This window comes from Balaenoptera ricei, chromosome 19 (assembly GCF_028023285.1).
Source record: "Balaenoptera ricei isolate mBalRic1 chromosome 19, mBalRic1.hap2, whole genome shotgun sequence".
In the NCBI taxonomy this organism is placed as follows: Eukaryota; Metazoa; Chordata; class Mammalia; order Artiodactyla; family Balaenopteridae; genus Balaenoptera; species Balaenoptera ricei.
Window position 1 is genome coordinate 50,361,119 of NC_082657.1, and position 20,235 is coordinate 50,381,353.

The following is a 20,235-nucleotide window of genomic DNA, read 5'->3' on the forward strand; positions in this document are numbered from 1 at the left end:
GGGTTTGGAGAGCCTCCAGGTTGGATATTCAGGGAGAGTGTCGCCCCTGGAGAGGGCATGGAAGCTCTGTGCCCCTTTCCCCATACCTTGCCCTGTGCATCTCTTCCATCTGGCTGTTCCTGAGTTGTATCATTTTATAATAAACCACTGGCCTAATGAGAAAAATGTTTTCTGCGTCCCGTGAGCTGCTCTAACAAATTAAACCCAAGGAGGGGGTTCTGGGAACCTTTGATCCATAGCTGGGCAGTCTGGTGACAGACAGCCTGGACTTAGGATTGACATCTGAAGAGAGCCTTCTGGGGGGCAGTCTTGTAGGACTCAGCCCCCAACCTGTGGGATCTGACACCGTCTCCAGATTAGACAGTGGCAGAATTGGGTTGCATTGTGGGATACCCAGCTGGTGTCGGAAAATTGCCTGGTGGTGTGGGATAACGACATACATCAGAATTGGTGTCAGAATCTTAGGGCTGTCTCCACTTTCTAGCTATGATGAGCAGTGATGCCGTGAGCTTTCCTGTGGGAGTTTTTGTGTGAACATGTCATCAGCCCCCTTGGGTAAAACACTAGGAACCCATAACTCTGTTTAGCTGTTTGAGGCACAGTTGGCTCGCTGTTCCCTGGATGGATGTGCCAGATGGAGGGGCTACCCCATGATGCGGCGCTGCACCATTGCTGCTTTGCTGCCTGTTCCCCCATCCACCTCCTCCCTCTATGTCTTCTTTCTGCCATTGCTGCAGTAGGCAGCCTTCTGGGGGCCTCCCTTGATGAAGCAGAGGCCTGGGCCTCTCTGCTTCCAGGCCTAGACCCACCCAGGCCCAGGGCTCTTGGCCTGGGCATAGGGGCCACCCTTGCTCCTGCCGTCTGTCTGGGTTCTTAGCAGCCACGACTTTCAGCCAGCACGGATCCATTCCCTGCAGGCCGAACAGTCAGAATGTTCTGAAATCACGTACACCGATGCACGGAAGGGCAGGCGAGTGTGGGTCTGCCCGCCAGGCCGTGGCAAGGGCAGGTCTGACTCATCTGCAGCCCCAGCACCCAGCACAGCGCAGGGCTCAGGCAATGCTGAGAGTCAGCGGAGAGACGAAGGAAAGGACGAGGTTGGACAGATGGGAGGTGGCGTTTGTGTGCATGAGTTCCATGTCCAACGTGGATGGGGCCGGGGTGCGGCAGGGTAGGAAGCAAAGCAACAGGTTCTCGGGGAGACTGCGTGCCAACCACGCCGTGCTGCTGGGAGAGATGGATGGGCCAGAGCTGACAGAGAGGACACCGGGAGGAGAAGTGACAAGTGTGGCAGGGTAGGAAGAGGCACTGGCATGTTACTCGCATTGAGACAAGAATCGCCTTCAAGCTATGGAGAGAGGATAGTAGTGTTATCTTTTATTTTTTTAGATAAAATTTGCCCGTTTAAAATATACAATTCGGGCTTCCCTGGTGGCGCAGTGGTTAAGAATCCGCCTGCCAATGCAGGGGACACGGGTTCGAGCCCTGGTCCGGGAAGATCCCACATGCCGCGGAGCAACTAAGCCTGTGCGCCGCAACTACTGAGCCTGCTCTCTGGAGCCCACGAGCCACAACTACTGAGCCCGCGTGCCACAACTACTGAAGCCCACACGCCTAGAGCCCGTGCTCTGCAACAAGAGAAGCCACCGCAATGAGAAGCCCTCGCACCGCAAGGAAGAGTAGCCCCCGCTCGCCGCAACTAGAGAAAGCCCGGGTGCAGCAACAAAGACACAACACAGCCAAAAATAAATATATAATTCAGTGGGTTTTGGTATATATACAAGGTTCTGCAACCATCACCACTGTCTAACTCCAGACCATTTTTATCATCTTACAAACAGCCTGGGAGTAGCCTTATTTTGACTATAGTCACCACGTTCCATGGCTGGCCTGTCAAGCCACACACAGCCCACCCACCGGGGCCCCATCCGCCAACGCTCTGCGGCACTTCCACTGGTTCAGGACTGAAGCCCTTGGTTGCCGTGGTAGGTCCTTGGCCTGGGCTCAGGCACAGTCATCCATCTATTGGATGGTGCCTGTTGGGCATCCACTGGGTGCTAGAGATAGTCTTGCGGGTACACCTGTGCTAGGACAGGCACAGTCCCTCTTCAGAGCACAGAGATGAGGGGGGAGCAGAAAAGGGTGGGCAGCCCTACCTGCAGTGTGGCAAGGGCTCTGCTGGAGGAGCTGGGACAGGTGAGTTACCGAGCTGCGCGCGCGCGCGCGCACACACACACACACACACACACACACACACACAAACAGGGTGCCCTACCCCCACCCTGGTGAGGCACCACCCTGCTTGCCGTTGATGCCAGGGGAGGAGCAGGAGGAGATGGGTGCTGTGCAAGGGGAGACAGCCTCTAAAGGTACAAGGGCTTTTTAGATCGTGGGGTCTCCCGTGGGGGCCTCTCACATCTTTGTATGAATGTCGCAGAGGCAGCCGAGAACTGAACCTTGTGTCTAGAAGTTGGAAACTGCTCCGTCCTGGAGACCAGAATTACACCCCAAATGTGGCGGGTGGCCTGGGGTCACCTCTGCAGAAGGATCTGCCCTGTGGCCTGGTGGTGGGCTGGGCCGTGGCCGGCACCCCCAGGAGTGTGGCCTGGAGGGCACCGTTGGACCCTTGCACAGGTCGACATCGAGGCCTGGCCAGCCCCGGAGCCCTGGGGCACACACCGCACAGACTGCTCCCTGGGGACCAGAGAGGAGTGGTCATGGGAGAGCTGACTCCCGGGCCTTGACTCCGGCTTCCTTCCTGCACTTGCCCCCGCCCACTGCCTGTCTGTGCTCTCATCGGCCCATGTCCTTTGCAGAACCCTCTTAGTACTGTTAGAGCCACAGTCTTGGCAGCTCTCACCAGCCCGTCGCCCTCTGCAGACCCCTCCCCACCCCCTGGAGGCAGCTCTCTGTCTCCAACCACAGCTCAGCACGGAGGTCCTTGTCCCTCATCCTCTGCTTTTCTCCCCCAGGTTATTCTGAAGGATCTGGAGGTATTGGCAGAAATTGCTTCCTCCCCCGCAGGCCAGATGGATGACCCAGGCCCCCTCGATGGCCCTGACCTCCGGGTCAGCCACTCAGAGCTCCAGGTGCCCACCCCTGGCAGAGCTGGCCTACTGAAGACTCCTGGTGAGTCCTCCCCGGAGGGTTGCAGCCTCGGGGACCCTGGGAATGGCAGTGCTCAGTCTTGTCCTGGACCGGCTGGCCTTTGGGCTGTCCCTCTTTCCGCACCCTCCTGCCTCACACTACAGCAGCCCTCCACCCCTGTAAGAGACCTTCACAGCCCTTTTTCCTCATCTCCCTGCAAGTCTCGGGCTTTTGAGCTGTTGGCTAAACATAAAACCATCCGGGTCAGCTGACTGTCTCTTTCCCTGCGGTGGCGTCTCCCAGTCAGGAATCAAGGTGCTTCGGAGTCTTGGGTCTCACAGGTGGAAGACTAGGCAGCCGTTTCCTTCCTCGTCGAGAAGCTAAAAATAACATGGCAGGCAGCGCAGGCCGGAGAGCAGATAATTCAAACAGGATGTTTCCGGGCAGTCCTTCAACGTGAAGGTGGCCGTGGCGCTCCTGGTGCTCACCCCTCAGGGTCCTTCCAGACAGCAGGTGGCTCTTCTCCCTGCGCCTGTGTGACTCCCAGGTCCTCCCTCCCAGGCAGACGCCTCTTCCCTCCAGTGACACGATCCTGGAAAATGCCCAGGGATGCGACTTGGAAGGAAAGTACCCAGTGAATCTTGGGCATTTGCCTGGGGTGTCTCTTTGTCCCCTGAGCAGCTCTTGACATCTAGATACAAGGTCCTAGACCTCCTTTGATGCAGAAGCCAAGAGTCAAATAGATCTGGGGCCTTTCAGTGGCAGCTTCCCTCCTGCAGCCCCACCACGCTGGTCCCAGAAGGCGTCCCGGTACTCGGCCCTGAGGACACCTGCTTGTTGGAATTGGAGGTGACCTCAGGGCTGCCATTCAATCACAGAACGCCCATGCATTGAAGACATCTGCCTGATGACACTTGAATTCAAGCCCCTGCAGTGGGGTGTCGCATAGGACCCCAGGCTTCAGGCTACCGCCATTGTGCACACTCTTGGGCCTGCAGCTGGTCCCAAGTTTCCAGCTGTTTCTGACCAAAGCAAGGAAGGAGTAAGGGGCTCTAGCGGCAGCCCAGCTTCCTTCTCTCGTTTCACAGGACACGGTGGTTTCCCTGCCTGTGAGCCGTTTCCTCTGGGCAGTCAGAGGCCATGGCTGGGAGGCTCCCACGTCCTGACCAGGAGACCCCTCGGGAGGAGATCCCTACCCTTTGTCCCACAGCTCAGGAGCCCATTCTCCATCCTGTGTCCCCAAGTCAGCACTTGGGCGTCAGCCTGAAGTCTCTGGATGGGTGGCAGGAGTGCCAGAGGTTGAGTGTGAGGCCAAGCCTCGCCGCAGGGGTGGGAGCCTTGATGAGGGGGAAGAGCAGCAGCTGAGGGAGGGGTTCCCGCCGGTGCGGCCAGGCCCCCAGATCTCCCTGCCCGGGAAGCAGTTATCACTCATCCTCGGGGAGAAGCTGAGGCAGCATAGCCTTGGGCAGGGGACACGTTGTTCTCCCGGGACTGTCTGTGATCTGTCCCTCCATCTGTAAGGTATCTTCTCTCTTCCTCCCCGGCACAGAGAAGCCGATGGCTGTGAACCGCTTACTGGCTAGTGGAGGGATGGGCCAGGTCTGTGTTGGAGAGGGCCTGGTCCAGGGAGTTCCGGCAGCAAGCCCGCCGCTGCTTGGGAGCAGGGGCTGAAAGGGACTTGGAGGGCTAAGAGGTTGAACCCCAGCTCCTGGCCCTGTCAAGACAGGTGGGCCGCTAGGGAGCCCGAGGTGGCGAAGACTTGCCCCAGCTCACAAGGCTGTCAGACCAGCTCACAAGGCTGTCAGACCGGCTCACATCAGCCAGGGCCTCACCCCGAATTCATAGAAAACAAAACAGCCGAGTATGCCAGATGGGAAGAAATTCCATCCTGGAAAGAGCACCAAGGAAGTGCCTGAAGCACTTCCTTGGTAATGCTTCCCTCCTTCAAGGATACACAGCGCCAAGTGCCTGAAGCACTTCCTTGGTAATACTTCCCTACTTCAAGGATACACAGCGCCATGGGCCCCGAGCTCTTAGCCCGAGACCCATGTGTGCCCTGCAGGGAGTGTGGGAACCACACGTGCGTGCTGTCCACAGCTGACCCCAGATCTGTCAGACGGGTCCACGGTTTTAAAAGGTCAAGCTCAAGGCGGTAATAGAAGAGCACGGGAAGCCAGAGCTGTACCCTGTCCCCTCTCCCGCCTCAGCCACCATGGGGAGGGCACACGCCAGGCCCTAAAGGCCCCAGATCTGTTAGGGTGGTAGGGGTGGCTGTGTGAGTCAGAAAGCGCGCAGGAAGTGCACTCATTCCTCCCGGCTGCTCTTTCTCCCATCGCTTCGCAGGCGTGCAAAGGGGTCGTTCTGTCTGTTTCCGTCTGGTTGTGCACAGAGGTTGCGAGGCCAGCCCCTCTTCCTGTTTGGACGCTGCCTTCCTCTGCTCTCCAGGGCGCAGCTCTGAGAACTTGCAGAGTGCAGAGCTGTGTCCCTTTAAGGTCGTTTGCCACCTTACCACCACCCCACCCTCCCCGTCCCTGTAAAGGCACTTTGGAAAGCCAGGGAGGTGGGGAGCCTAGCAAAGACGAAACCAGTGGTGTTTGTAGGGAGCTAAGTGGCCCTGCCTTCCTGTCAGGTCTGTAAACTCGGATGGTGCAGATTGAACACAGCAGGAGCGGTGGGGAAGCCAGCCCATCACACGCCTGGATAGTTGCTGTGCTGGCCTAAAAGCGCCACAGCAGTGGTCCCCAGGGCCACAGGCAGAGTTGTCCACAGGGGATTTTGCTCTCGCCTGGCCTAGCATGAACATCTCTGGCTCCAGCACAGAGCGGCAGGGGCAGAGGCGGTGGTCTCCCTCCCCACCCCCACCACCCCGGCCTGCCCCCCTTCACTCCTGACCTTGGCAGAGCCCCGGGGCTGGGGAGAGGGCCACCTCTGGGGCAGTCAGGAGGGGAGCTGGCTGGGTGGGCGGCCCCGAGGGAAGCCTGTGGAGGGCTCCCTGTCTCCCTAACTTGTGTTTTGGTGAAACGACACGAAAACGACCGGTTGGGTCCCCTGTGACTTGGCAACTTTTGTGCCTTCTCTGTCTGGCTCCACATGGCTGGGGCCCTGCCAGGCTCTGGGGAGAGGGGATGGTGAGCCTCCTGGAGCAGGCCTGCAGTGGGGAGGCCCAGCAGGAGCAGGAGGGCTCTGGGATGAGTCCGTCATTGGAGACGGGCCTGGACATCCTGCTGCACGAGAGGGAGGCCCCTGGGCCCCGCACCGCAGCAGTGTGGCGATCTGGGACCACAGGTCACCCCGGGACTGATGTTTGCCCCCAAAACCCAGTCTTCCTGACCTTCCCTTCCGGCCACAGGGCCCATTCTTGGGATAAAGCAGCTCGTGTCAGTGTGCCCTGCAGAGCTCTCTGGTCCCAAGCTCTAAACACATGGGCAAAAATGAACGTTCTGATTCAGTTTCGTTGCTTATAGCCCGGCCTGGTGTGACCAAGTGCAGAAATAAATTCTAGAAGAAACCCAGGAAGCCATCCCTGGTAGTTTTGCCAGTAATAGCGGTGACTGTAATATGCTGAGCTCTTGTTTAGGACTGGGCACAGTTCTAAGCACTTCTCACGTCAGCTCACTGAACCCTCCCCGTGGATCAGCCCTTGACCCTTATGCCACCTCTGAGGAGAGCACTGCTGTCATTCCCACCTGGGCTGGGGGATCATGGCAGCGGTGGTGCCGGCCCAGGAGCCTGGCCTGAGAGCCTGCTCTCTTCACCTTCACACTCAGAAGACGGCAGCACACGTGAACCCCACCCTGTCCAGCAGTGGTGGTCCAGCTTCCTCCTCTGCGTGCTGGGCTGTGGCCTCAGCCTGGCAGTTTTTTGGGGGGGTATCCCTCCTCTTCACAGTGACTTCAGGGACCCCATTCCAGCCTTAAGCCACCTCAGCAGCTCATTTCCTGCCCTTCTGCTGCCTCCCCCCTGGCCTGCCCTCTACTTCCTCCGGCCACACCAGACCATTTCCCAGCCCCCAGAAAGCCGTGCCAGCTGCCCTCTGAGCTTTAAACGCCCTTCTTCCCACACACCCTTTTCAGGCAGCGTAAAAGCACACAGGTGCTGGGGTCGAAAAGATCTAGGTTCACAACCCAGCTCTGCCCTGCCTGTCTTGTGACTTTGTGCAAGTGTCCTGCCTCGGTGCCACCCCTCCCTCCTCTGTAAATCGGGTGATGGGCCCCTGGGGGGCTCTGTGAGCGCTTGCATGGAAGGGGGTAAGATAAATGCCCTGTATGTGTAAAGTGCTGCCTTTGCTCCCATCCTTCTATGTTACAAGAGCTTATGCGTGCTCCAGGCCAGCTCAGATGGCTTCTCTTCCATGCAGCTTTCCAGGCTATCCCAGGCCAGACTCCTCTCTCCCGCTTTGTTCCTTCCACCAGTCACACTGCGGGGTTTGCATCTGTTTCCCTCCTGGCCGTGACCTCTTAGACCCCTGAAAGTGCAGGTTATGGCAGCCTCAGCATCGCCTAGAGCTCATCAGAAATGCAGACACTGAGGCCCACCCCGGAGTCAGAATCGCATTTTATCAGGATTGCTGGGTGACTTGTGTGCGCCTCAGTTTGAGAAGCACCAGCTCATACCGCAGGGGCCTGCTGTACTCACCTCTGACCCCCCAGCGTCAGGTGCCCAGTAAGGGTCAGCACCCCTCCTTCAGAGTTTCTTAAATTGACAGAAGGAGCGGGTACCAGGACCGATCACCTAGTCCCCATTGTCGGGTCTGAGGCTCCCCTAGCACATCTGCCCAGGCCTTCACTTGTCCCCAGATGGAGAACCTGGCCCCCTCCAACCCAGGGCCCTTCCTGGTCTCTCCAGCGCCCCCTTGGCCCCAGCCCCTGCTCTCCCAGCAGGAGCAGCACGGCCCCTCTCCACCGCCACGGTCAGCTGGAAGGTCCTCCCAGGCCCTGCCCTGGCCCATTAGCTTATCTCTTGCTCCGAACCAGGCAACTGGAAAGCCTCCTGGATTTGGGTGACTGCCCGGGGCAGAGGACTCCCTGGCTTTTCCGCAGAAAAGAAAGTTTCTGCCTTTTGGATTGGGTCCCGAGGGTGCCGTTGCTGCAGCATCTTAACCACCCTTTTGTCCACACAGCCATAGGGTTTGGGCCCTCTGACTCGGGGGACTCCACACCCCCTGAGACCCTGCTTCCCGAGTGGCCGAGGCCTCCCTGTCTCCCGGCCCCTCTGCCCTGTGTGTAGGCTCTCTCTTCCCTGCTCTTCCCCCTCGGGTCCACACCAGCCTCCCAGTCACGCAGCCCACTCCTCAGCACTTCCTGTGCCAGGCACGGCGTCGCGCTCCTCATCCCCGCGAGGTTCACAGATAGGAACCGGCCCAGAGAAGGTGTCACATCCTCAGGAGTGCCCTGCCAGTCGGCCACAGGACCTGCATCTGAGCCAGGTCCCCGGCCCTCCCCCCTCCTCTCAGGGCAGCGGATCCAGATGCCCACTGGAGGGGCTGGCCAGGCACACGGCCCCAACCCTCGGGGGAGGTAGCTGGGAGGGCTGGGAGCGGAGCGGGGACCCTGCTGGGCCCGGGCTGGGCGCCTGATGTTTTCGCATCTGGTTTTGTTGAACTGTAACTCGCGTTGTGTATTGAGGCCAGAGCTATTTTTATCCTGACATGTGAGGCTCCTTCACGTCATAGCCGCAAAGCTCAATCCAAAACATCCCAGGGAAGGCTGTTTGTAAGACGTTCTGCAGATTCTCATGTCGCCACATCAGGTTTCACTTAGTAGCATCTGCAGGGCTGGCTCCCTGGCCGCCCACCCCCCGGCCTGGTCTTGTATACGGGGTGCTCCCAGCAGTATCTGTTGGCCCCTCGGCCAGCCGGTGGTCACGTGGACGTCCTGCCAGAGCCCCCTCCTCTAAACCAGAAATGCCAGGCAGGCGGCACTGGACTGGTCCTCGGCAGGAGTAGGGAATGGAAATCCCGCTCTTCTCGGCCCCTCAAAGGGCGCCTGCCTCCTGAGACCCGTGTCCAGGTTGCTCCCAGCCCTCTCCTCACTTCCCCACCTCCTGGGCCCCCGGCCAGAACACCTCCCCGACCGTGCGCGACGGGCCTGGAAGACCGTGCTATCAGCAGTGTCTCCTGGGTCAAAGCCTGCCAGCCCTGTCATCCCAGCAGATCCCCACGTTGGAGGGCGGGCCCTGACTCCGGGTGCCGGGCCCCTATCCGGCTCTTCCCTGTCCTAATGTGCCGGCAGCATCCGGCCCCGGGCCCCACCCGAGGGGGAGCTGAGCTGAGTAGGCTTTTATCGGCTGCTGAGAAAGGAGGCCGATTCCCAGCCGAGCTTGTCAAGCACGCAGACGGGCGAGAGGCAGAGGCGGCCGGTGGAGGCGCTGTGAGCTCCCCACGGGGAGGAGCAGACTGCGGCTGGGCAGAGATTAGTTCAGTTGGGAGAGGCCCATCATTCCCTGTAGTAACACTCCTGGAGCGGGTTTGTTCTCTCTCCACCCCATCTCCTCCTCCCGTGCCTGCAGCCTTGCCTGGAAACATCTCACAGGTTCTACCTCAAGCCAGCTGGGCCAGAAGGGCTGGTGAGTCAGAAAAGTGGCCGGTGGGGCCAGTGGGAAACTGAGTCTGGGAGGGACCGAATAGGCCCTCACCCTGTCCGTGGTGAGCACTGAGATGTGCCCCCTCCTTGCCCGGCCCACCTGGCCAGTGTTGCCCTACCCCCGCGAGCTTCCCAAGGCTCCCCGCCCTCTTCTGCAGTGGCTTCTCTCAAGGGCAGTGGCCCTGACCAGAGCCCATTCTGGCTGGCGGGAGCCTGAAGGGCCCCCGGCCTCGGGCAGCTCCCCCGAAGCCCCCATCCTCCTAGTCTCAGCCTCAGGAAGGCACCCGGCGCCCACTTCGGTTGCACCCGGCCTCCTGCGCTTCGCAGTCCTTAAACCGAGCAGCGGAAGCTTTCTCAGTAACCACCGCACTGTGAGAATGGGAGGCACTCGACATGGGTTCTCCCAGATGTGGCTCTGCCCCCTCCTACCTCCTAAGGGCCTCAGCTCCAGGGGCCGCCATGCGGGCCTGGACGTGGAGAGTCGATTGTGAGGCCCAAAGGGGGCTGTGGCTAAGGAGAGCGGCGACATGTGCAGAGCAGCCCCAGGCCTTCTCTTCTGTGGGTCTGTCAGCTGAGGGGTGGCCAGATCTCCCTCCCTGAATGTGGGGGGTGGGGGAGGGATCCCAGGCGATCCCCTCTCCTCACAGCCTCCCTGCTCCCCAGCAGAGGACTGTGAGCTCGTCCCAGATCTGACATTCCAGACTATCCCCAGCCCTCAGCCGTCCAGTCTGAGACTCGGAGAACGGGAACCATTTGCCTCATGCAGTGCTCTGCGTTACGGCACGTTTGCCAGGGATAGCAGCCCCAGTTTATCGAGATCAGACTATGTAGGAAGCCCCAGGCCAGGTACCTTACATGTTTGTCTCGTTTAATGAGGGCTCTTATTGCCCCCACTTTACAGATGAGAAAACTGAGGCTTAGAGAGGGTAAGAGACTTGGAATTCTGGAGTTGCACAGCTAGTAAGCGGTTGAGTGGAGATCTGATCTGAACCCAGGTCTGATGGACTCCCAAGCCAAGCTCTAAAACACCATGTTTGATGCTTCCCACTGCCCCTGTAGGGACAGAACCACACAGAACCTCTCCCCAGTGCTTGCCCAAGACACCCAGTCCCTGGAGACTGGAGACTTGTGGCCCCAGGTGGGGAGGATTTCTTTATGGTCGGTCCCCGTTTTGGTCCCTTTGTCCTTTGGAACCTAAGCCTGGACATGGGGTGGGACAGAGGTGTACATACAGAAACTAGAAGGGGACAGGGACCTAAGGAGTCATCATGAACGAGCACCCAAGAGAAGGCTGCAGGGAGCTGGGCTCCAGTCCACACACAGCTCCACTGGGGGGCGCGGGGGGAGCCTCTGCCTCCAGCCAGGCCACCGTGGGGGGGGCAGAATACACGTCCTCAAGTGTGGGGATGGGGACAAGGGGCTGAGAGGCAGCCAGACTGCCTCAGCAGCTGTATCTGCAGCCACCTCTTTGGAGATCAGCCCCCGCTGGGCCTGGGGTAACTCGATCTATGAGAATGTGACACTCGATTCTGCAAACAGCCCCTCTGGGCAGGGAGCAGAGACTGTTTGCCATTCCAGAGTCACTCAGGACTGCCTGGGCCAGGCTCTTCTGGACAGGGACCCAGAACAACACACTGCAAACAACAAGAAATTCAACGAGGCCTGTCCTTGAACTGGCTTCTCACCCCGTGCACGGTTCACAGGAGCTGTAGAAGAGGCTCAGGAGAGAGGACAATATTTTGAAGGTGTGGTTCCTGGTAAGGAATCCTCATAGAGTAATTCACAGCCAGGAAAAACAAAACAGGAAACACCTTTTCCAGTTCCCAACCACTTCCCCGTAAGGACCACGCGAGGACGTAAGGAAGACTGAGTTCAGCAAAACGACAGAACTCCTGGGAGAAGGTTTTACTGCTGCTTCCTGGCATCTGATGAAGTCAGCCTGTAGGGGCTCTGTAAGGCTCACTTGTAGTGCTCTGGACGACGGTTCCACACGTTCCTGTTTTGTGCTTTAGGCTGATGCTGCTGGGAGCTGATACTCCTTGCACAGCCAAGCTTGATTCCCAGAGACCCCCCCCCCACGCTGCCTGTTTCACTAAATCGTACGCTTTAAAAGGGTGAACTTTATGGTATATGAATTATATCTAAGTTAAACGGCTATTTTTTTTTTTTAAATCAGATGTCCTGTTAATGCCTCAGGCAGATGGAATGAGGAGTCTTAACATCACTGACACCTCTTTCCAGCAGTGCTGTTGAGGTCATCATGTGTCAGAAAGGAAGGACGGGGGGAGATCCCAAGGGGTGTATGAACACACTACATTGGGATCATCCAGGCACTGTGTCAGCCCCGCCCTCGTCCCCTCCGCGCCGGAGGCCTTACAGAGGGGACCATGTGCAGGGCTGGGGCTGGGACGGGGTTGCAGGGACAGTGGGGTGAGGGCTGTATCTGGCTTTCAGTGTATTTTCAGCTGGTACACATAAGAGGGAGACCTCGAGTGTGCTTCTGGTTGTAAAGCCAGCTCAGGGTCTTCAAAGTACTACTCTAAAAGAGCGTCTTTGCCTGAAGATGAGGAAGAATCTCTGATTTCAAAACATTGGGTGCAGATGGAAACGCTCGGTCACATTTTGTCGGTGTGTGCTGTCTTCACCCTGGTGGCTGTGTGCATAACTGACTTATTCTTAAGCAGCGGCGGGAAGGAAGTATGGCTTCTGCCTTGCAGGATCTATCGGCTTCATGGACCATTGAGGTTGTGTGTCTGCCTTCTCTCTTTCTTCTCTTTGACTTGCCATTTGCTCTTAACCAGTCAAACAAAGCCCAAGTGTATTTTATCTATTAGGATAATGAGTAAAAAAAAAAAATTTTTTTTCCAAAAATTTCTGGCACCTAGCAGCAGGTCTCACACGTAGGAGGTGTTCACTAAGTGATGGGGGGTCGGCTGGAGGGGTGGACAGGGAAGTGGGTGCTTTTTGCAGTAAGCAGAGTTGTATCAGCTTGTGCACACTTGTTTGGTCCTGGCTTTTTTGCTGCCAACGTGGCCCTTGATTGAAGGTGTTCCCTCATCCTGTTACACAGAGACTCTTCCCCCACCGTTTTGGCGTTGATAATTGTTTATATTCTGTGGACACGTAGAATAAATCCCGGCTCTGTCCCTTTCTCTATAGGTACCAAAGGCTTGGAGTGTTCTCCTTCGACTCCGACCATGAACTCCTACTTTTACAAGTTCATGATCAACCTTCTCAAGAGGTTCAGCAGTGAACGGAAGCTTCTGGAGGTCAGAGGCGGCTTCATCATCAGGTTAGACTCCGCGTACCTTCTGTGCTCCCACAGCCTCGGCTTTTCATTCTCATACCATGCAAGGGGTCAAGGCAACCATTTTCTCTTCCACTCCTCTCTCCTCCTTTCCCTGACCTTTGAGCACTTAAAAGAAACAAAGAAGGTTCCCCCTTCACACCAGGTTGCTGGTGCTACTGACATGGGTTAGGTCGATGTCACCATTTTTCGAACAAATGAATTCGTCTTTCACTTGTTGAGACAGCTTTCCTTGAGGCTAAATATCCTCTCATTGACCACTCTTGTGGGAGTCTTCAGGGAGAAAAGGAGGTGAGCCAGACAGAGCGTGAACCGGGCTGCGCTGGGTGCCCAGCTGTCAGCACACCGTTTGGCCACAGCTGGTGGCAGCAGTGGCTCTGGCGGAGCCAGCTTCTTGTGCTGTGTGAGCCCAGCCCCGGACAGTCCCAGGGCACCAGCCCCAGTCCCTGGAGGCCTCCAGAACTGTCACCACCAGCAGTATGGCCAGGTCTGGCCCTTTGCCTCTTGCTTGGCTCCAAGGAGCAGGGTCACCAGGAGAGTGACCTTCAGGCCAACAGAAATCTAAAGGGGGCACAGATTTCTTCAGGCTCCCCACAAAGCCAGACAGAGGAGTTTCCCAGAATAGTCTGAGTGACCCTAGATACTCTACAGCAGTGGTTCTTGGCCCTGACTGCATGTTAGGTCACCAAGGAGGCCTGAAAAAGAAGGTGATGGCTGGGCTCCACCCTGACCAGTGAAATCAGAACCTCTGGGGCGACGGAGGTTAGTACAGCCATCCAGGGTGCTCAGGGAGCAGACTAGACTCATGTCCCAGGAGTTGGGGGGCTCCTGATCAGGGCCATCTGGGGGTCGGGGAGTTGAAGGAGAATTCCAGGCGGAGGGTCCACCCTGCACAGAGGCTTCAAGGCAGGAAGAAGGTTGGAGAGTTCATTTTGCTGTAAACCAGAAGGCGAGGGGGGAGGGGCTCAGCCGTGTGAGCTGGACTAAGGACTGGGGCCCTTACCCAGAGGTCAGCGGGAAGCCGCTGAATGGGCTTGAGCAGGGGGATGGTGTGACCAGATTGCTGCTTTTTTTTTATTATATATAAATTTATTTATTTATTAATTTCTATTTTTGGCTGCGTTGGGTCTTCGTTGCGGTGCGCGGGCTTCTCATTGCAGTGGCATCTCTTGCTGCAGAGCACGTGCTCTAGGCGCGTGGGCTTCAGTAGTTGTGGCTCGCAGGCTCTAGAGTGCAGCCTCAGTAGTTGTGGTGCACGGGCTTAGTTGCTCCGCGGCATGTGGGATCTTCCTGGACCAGGGCTTGAACCTGTGTACCCTGCATTGGCAGGCGGATTCTCAACCACTCCGCCACCAGGGAAGCCCCAGATTGCTGTTTTTACAGATTACTGTGCTGCTGGGAGAGAATGGGTGGATGTGTGGGAGACCAGGTGGGAGACTGTTGTCCAAGGTGGCAGCTTGGTAGGGGGATGGGAAGAAGCAGTGCAGTGCGATGCAAGAATCAGTAAGAAGTATGTTGATTGGTGATGAATTGCATGAGGGAGGGAGGGAGGAGAGAGGGAGTTGGGGGGGACTGCCAAGACTGTGGTGTGAGCAGCAGGGAGCTGTCCCTGAGGTGGGAGCCCCGGAAGAGGAACAGGGAGGGAGGGGTTTTAAATAGCTTTGGGAACATCAGAGGAGAGACATTGAAGACATTGCTGTGTCTGCCTCTCAAAGGAGGGATCTAGACCCACGATACAAATCTGGAGGTTGATAGCAGTCATTCAATCATTCACTCTCTTATCCATTCATTCAACAGATATTTACTGAACACTGTGCGAGGTTCCATTCTAGATAATTCTACCTTGTGGATTTCATTCCTAGGGACTAAGAATGGTCAGTGGTCAGAGGGAAGGAAGGCCGCCCGAAGCCGGGCCCTTCAGAGTTCCAGTGTGCAATGGTTGGGTCTGGAGAAGCTGTGAGAGGAGGCTGAGAAGAAGGGCCCAAGAGGTAGAAAGAAGCAGAGGAAAGAGGGGGATGGCAGGAGGCAGCAAGGGGAGAGGAGGCCGGAAGAGGGCCGGCTGGAGGGCGTGGGGGAGCCTGCTGAGCACGGGGTGAGCTGAAGGAGTGGGAGACAAGGAAATGGGGGGAGCAGGCCCAGGGCTTGCCTGTGTGGCGCCGGCGGGTGGAGGAGCCACGGGGCCCCAGCTCCAGGCAGAGGGTGGCGTTGAGGCCACCTGGGGAACAGGCTGAAGGATAGAGTCTCAGGAGGGGACAGCCCTGCCTGGCCAGAAGGACAAACAGCAGGACCACAAGTCCCTGCCCATCGGGAGGAAGGGGCTTCCGATGGTCTAGACCCCCCAAAGGCGTCCCGGTGGTGGTGGGGTGGTGTCACCACCCTCTGCTTTCCTGAGCTCTCACAGGGCAGGGTTTCTCAGCGGCGGCACTGTTGGCATTTGGGGCCGGACAATTCTTTGTGACAGCGGCTGTCCTGCACGCTGTAGGGTGTGGAGCAGCGTCTCCAGCCTCGACCCGCTGGATGCCAGTAGCACCGTCACCCACCCAACTGGGACAATCAAAAACGTCTCCAGACAATGCCAAAGGTCCCCTGGGGGGCAGAATCATCCCGGGTGACAACCACGGTTACAGAGCAACAGAAATGGATTCTTATCGTCACTTGCCAAAAGAGGAAGGGTTTCCATGGTTTTTTTTTCACATCAAGTTGGACGGTTGGGGATTGAAGAGACCCCCTACCAGGAAAATGACGGACTCTTCCCACACGAGTGACGGTTAGCTTCCTGCGGCTTTCCAAATTGTAGAGGTGTCAGCTCTTTTGATGAGCCCTCCTTGCCTGGAAGACTTTTAGGAAACCAGTGGAGAGAAAGGCCTTTGAAAAAGGAATTTGTAGCTAGTTTCCTCTCTGGAGAACTGGGCTGTAATGGGTTTTTCCATCCTCTGTCAGCCTCACGTGCCCTGTCAGGGGCCTGGGGAGAGGGCGCTCGGGGAGTCGGCACTATCCCCAGATGGCACCAGGCAGGAGTGCGGGCAGCGTGCGCGCGCATGGGTGTGTGTGAGCGTGTGCGTGGGCGCTCGCTCCGCCCGCTAGGGCCGAGGCTCCGTGGAGCTGCTGCCACGTTCCCATTCACAGCCTCTAGGACAGTGAGGCTTCGCTTGCTTTGCAGTGTCTCCCAGGCATCCTAGGCTGATGAGAATCCTCATGTTGCAGGAGGGAAGTGAGAGGAAGCCGCGTGCCTGCCTGGCTCGGTTGGAGCTGGGCTGCAGACCGCTGCACTCTGCTAATTTTGCAGCTGCCCCTCTGTCCCTTCTGTGAGAGCGTGCCGAGCCAGGTGCCTTGAGGAGCCCTGCGCAGCCTGCAGACCAGGACCGCCTGGCACCCAGCTCCTCAGAGGGTCCTCCCTGCTCGTCCTTCTGGGGCTCAGTATCCAGCATGGCAGTCGCTCTCTGTTCCAGGGCTCACACTCCCCGTGCACCACACTGGGGCCTCAGTGGGCATGGCGCCTGGCCTCCAGGGCACGCCTCACTCCCACCCCGCACGGGCCGCAGAGGTCTCCTAGCCCTGGGCAAAGAACCCAGTGGGCTGGACAGAAGGAACCTGTGACTGGGCCCCTCACATTTGTTGTCCCTCCTAGTCCTTCGCTTCATTAGTCCAGCCTGCCGTTCCCCCTGAAGCAGCACCAGCCCCTGTCATTTCGAGCTACAGCTTCCTCTGGGCCACACCAGCTCTGTGGGGCGGCTACCTGCTAAGCCAGCGTGCCACGCCACCCAGTCTGGGTTCTCAGGGTGAGCACAGCCCAGCATCCGATGTGGAGGAGGCCTTGAAGACGTGTGCCTTCCTCCTTCCCGTGGCCAGACGGGCCGAGGCCCTTCAGCAGAGGTTCACTGGGGGCCCAGCCCTCGGAGTGTCAGCCTGCCCACCTGCCTTTCGTTTCATTTCCTTATTTTCTGCTGGTGGCTTTAAAGAGGAGCATAATAGTGATACATGCAGGCTGAGAAGAAGCCACAGGCCTGATAAGAAACACAGTAAATGAAAAACTTTAAAAAAAAAAAAAAAAGAGAGCGAGAAGCAGGGACTCCCCTTGTGGTCCAGTGGTTAAGACTCCATGCTTCCACTGCAGGGGTCATGGGTTTAATCCCTGGTCGGGGGGAACTAAGCTCCCACATGCCGTGCGGCGCAGCCAAAAAAATTTTAAAAAGAGAAAAAAAACACAGTAAATGATTCTTAACCCCCTTCTTCTGGTGTTAAGCCAGCTATAAGTTGCTCCTCTTAACCCCCAAGATTGAGCAGAGAAAGGAAAGAGATTCTTCTGGCAAACAAATGAAGAGCCATTGTTTCTGTAGTAGTGTGTTTAGCTCAGGGTCCAGGAACGGCTACTGTCTATAGAAGGACAAAGGCATCCAGAGTTCTTGAGGACAAACGTCTGGTGGGGGGTCTTGGCCTTGAGGAAGATGCATGACTCTCCTCAGGCCCCGGGGTGTTTCCCCCAACTCGGCTTTCCCAGGCTGCACCTCCGTGGGGCGTGGGAGTAGGGCCCCCAACTCCAGCCAGGCCCCTGCGTGGGTTGGACATCCTCTCTGTGTCCATGTGGCCTCACTCTCTGGTGGGTGTAACAGCTCAGAGGCATGTTGAGTTTGGGGAAGCCAGTGACTCCAAAACCAAGCCAGACTTGCTGTGACCCACTCCGGGCCCAGGCCCTTCTCCCGGCTGCAGGGACTGAGGGAGGGAAGAGGGGGACACGGGCAGATGCCACCCCAGCCCTGCCCACACCCACGCCCCCTCCCCAAGGCTCCACAGGAGTCGGCAGATGCCACAGGCACTCAGGAGCTGGATTAAGAGGGGAGCTTCTCAAGTCAAACAGCCTTGGGTTCGAATCCCAGTTCCTCTAGTTTTTAAGTCTGTGACCTGTTTCCAAGCCCGGTTTGCTTTGACTGTAAGACGAAGATAATTGTGCCTGCCCTGTCGTTTTGCGGAGAGGGTTACATAAGACCCTGCGTGTTACAGCGCTCCGCACGGCTTGGTCCAGGGGAGCTTGCTGTTCCGCCTCATGATGCGGCCTCGGCCTCCCACAGTGGTCTGTGGGGAGGGGAAACCAGACCCGGGAGAGGGTGAAAGAATTGAACCTTCTGTGCCGAGAGCTGGCCCCTGAGCGCCAGCCCTGCTGCGCCGACACCCAGGGCGCCCACCAGCGGCCTGGCCCTGGCACCGCTAAAACAACTCGGCCCCAAGTGGGTGTTCGTGTACATTTCCCTCCTCTGGCCTCTCCCCCCGCCCCCCCCCCACCGCCAGTGCAGACAGAACAAACACAGAGCTTGTTTTCCCACGAACCGTTCCACTATACTCAGTAGAAAAGGAGAGGAGGGAGAAAATGCAGCCTCTTTGATAGACTGCGATATGAACTCCAGCGTAATCCAACAGCTGTGATCTTTACAAAGGCCTGCTTCTGTGCTGGGAAGGCAGCGAGGCTGAGGACGCTCACGCTGCCAGCCAGTGCGGCCCTCTGACCAGCCGTCCTTCGTCCTTCGGCTTAATCAGCTGTGCCTTTCCCCCTCCCCTTCCTCCCTGCTGCCTTGCAAAGAGGACTTGCCAGAGAATGCTTTCTTTTCAACGAGTGACTGTGCTGTGAACTCGAGGGCTCCATCCCCATCCAGCCCTGTCCATGGTGGCCGAGCACCCTCCCCGGAAAAAGGAAGCCCCCAAGATGAGGTGCAGGTGGGGGTCCAAGTGAGAGACGGGGGAGCCGTCACGAGGCTTCTTCCACGAGACCCGACCCAGAGAGCCCCGCTATAAGGTTTCTGGTTCCTTCCGGTCCTCCTCTTGCCTCTGACACAGACAGGCCTGGCAGCCTCTCCAGTTCAGCCAAGGCCCAGAGTCCCTAATATGTACCCCTGCTAAGCCTGCCCTCCCCTCCCCCAGTGCCCCGGCTTTGCGTGAGAGCCCTGTGTTGGGGGCGGGCGAGTGAGGAATTGATTGGCCGCTAAGGTGGGTGGTGGGGCTAGGAAGCCCCTGGACTTGTTTTTAATTGCAGGGCGGGAGTGGGGCACGGTGGCTCAAGAGAAGAAGCTCTCTTTCATGCCCTAATTGGGAAATTCCACTTTGCTGTTCTTGTCTGTTCCTTGGCGGGGGGTCAAACAGCCCCTGTGGCTAGGGCAGCGAACGCCACAGATCCTTGCCGACCCCAGCTCCGCCCCCCTCGGTCTCTGTATCCACCCGGCCTCTGGAGTTCATCTGCGTCGGGGGCACCCCCTTTCGCCTGTCTCTTTCTGCGTGCCACCTTGCATGCCAGGGGGCATCGGTTGGGTCCCCAAAAGCCCATTGTGCTGGTGCTAATGAAAGATGAATCGAGTAAAGTGGCAAGACCCAGATCCCTGTTCAAATGGCATTTTAGAAAAGCAGCTTCGCTTCTGGCCCCCAGCCTGCGGAGAGAGCTGCTGAGAGGCCCCGCTCGGCTGTCTTCCTCTCGCCCCTTTAATGGATTGCGTTCATTTGCTCAGAATAAAAACAAATTGCTGTGACAGACACGCACCAACCTAAGTCTGTCTGTGGAAACAGGCCCTGATCCCCCTCCTCAGAATGCAGGCGGATTTGGGACTTTCATCAGTTGTAGCCGTGTTGATTGGGATCCCCAGCTGAAGGGAAGGAGACAGAACATTGAACAGGGCTGGAGGGTTGCTTCGAGGAATTTCTTACTTCCCTCTCAGAAGAAGCTTCTCTTCCTGTCAGCTTTAAGTCAGTCTGCCCAGTTCCTTGTGTGAATCTTCTGGAGCCTTCCCCAGTCATTCTTCTCCAGGGGCCAAGGTGCTTTTGTTGAGATGCAGGACAGCAAAGGGAGTGAGTGGCAGAAGCTGCTTTGCACAACCAGCTCTTGGCTCTGATCTCCGAATTGGGACAACGCTGAGTACCTGTGAATGGCAGGGCAGCCCGATCTGACATGGCAGAGAAGATTGCCTGCAAGAAAGCCCTGCTCTCAAACGTGAAGAGATGTCCCTGGGAGGTGCAAAGTGCAGGCAGCCCAGAGAGCCCAGCCCGGCCCATGTCCATTGTTCCCTAATGCATGGCAAAGTGCCAGCATCCCAGCACCTCATAGAACCATCTGTGACCCCAGGGGTGGCAGGGAGGGCTGGGGGCAGCCAGTGGCTTTGCTCTCTCTCCTGCAGGCAGTCCCCCTGCTGTCCCTGTAGAGCCTACTGTCATACACACTGATGCTCCCTGCAAGAACTGAGGTATTTTCTCCTGGAATATGGAAACCACATGCGATAAGCCTTG

General features: G+C 57.7%; 1 protein-coding gene across 3 annotated transcripts in view; it reads left to right on the forward strand.

Moving 5' to 3' along the window:
* VAC14 (VAC14 component of PIKFYVE complex) overlaps positions 1-20,235 on the forward strand; it is a 98,116-nt gene that overhangs the window by 46,975 nt on the left and 30,906 nt on the right. For all 3 annotated transcript variants that reach the window (XM_059904046.1, XM_059904043.1, XM_059904044.1), the window contains exons 13-14: positions 2,973-3,129; positions 12,828-12,960. In XM_059904046.1, coding sequence (XP_059760029.1) covers positions 2,973-3,129; positions 12,828-12,960 — 290 coding nt within the window. The remainder of the gene's footprint in view (positions 1-2,972; positions 3,130-12,827; positions 12,961-20,235) is intronic.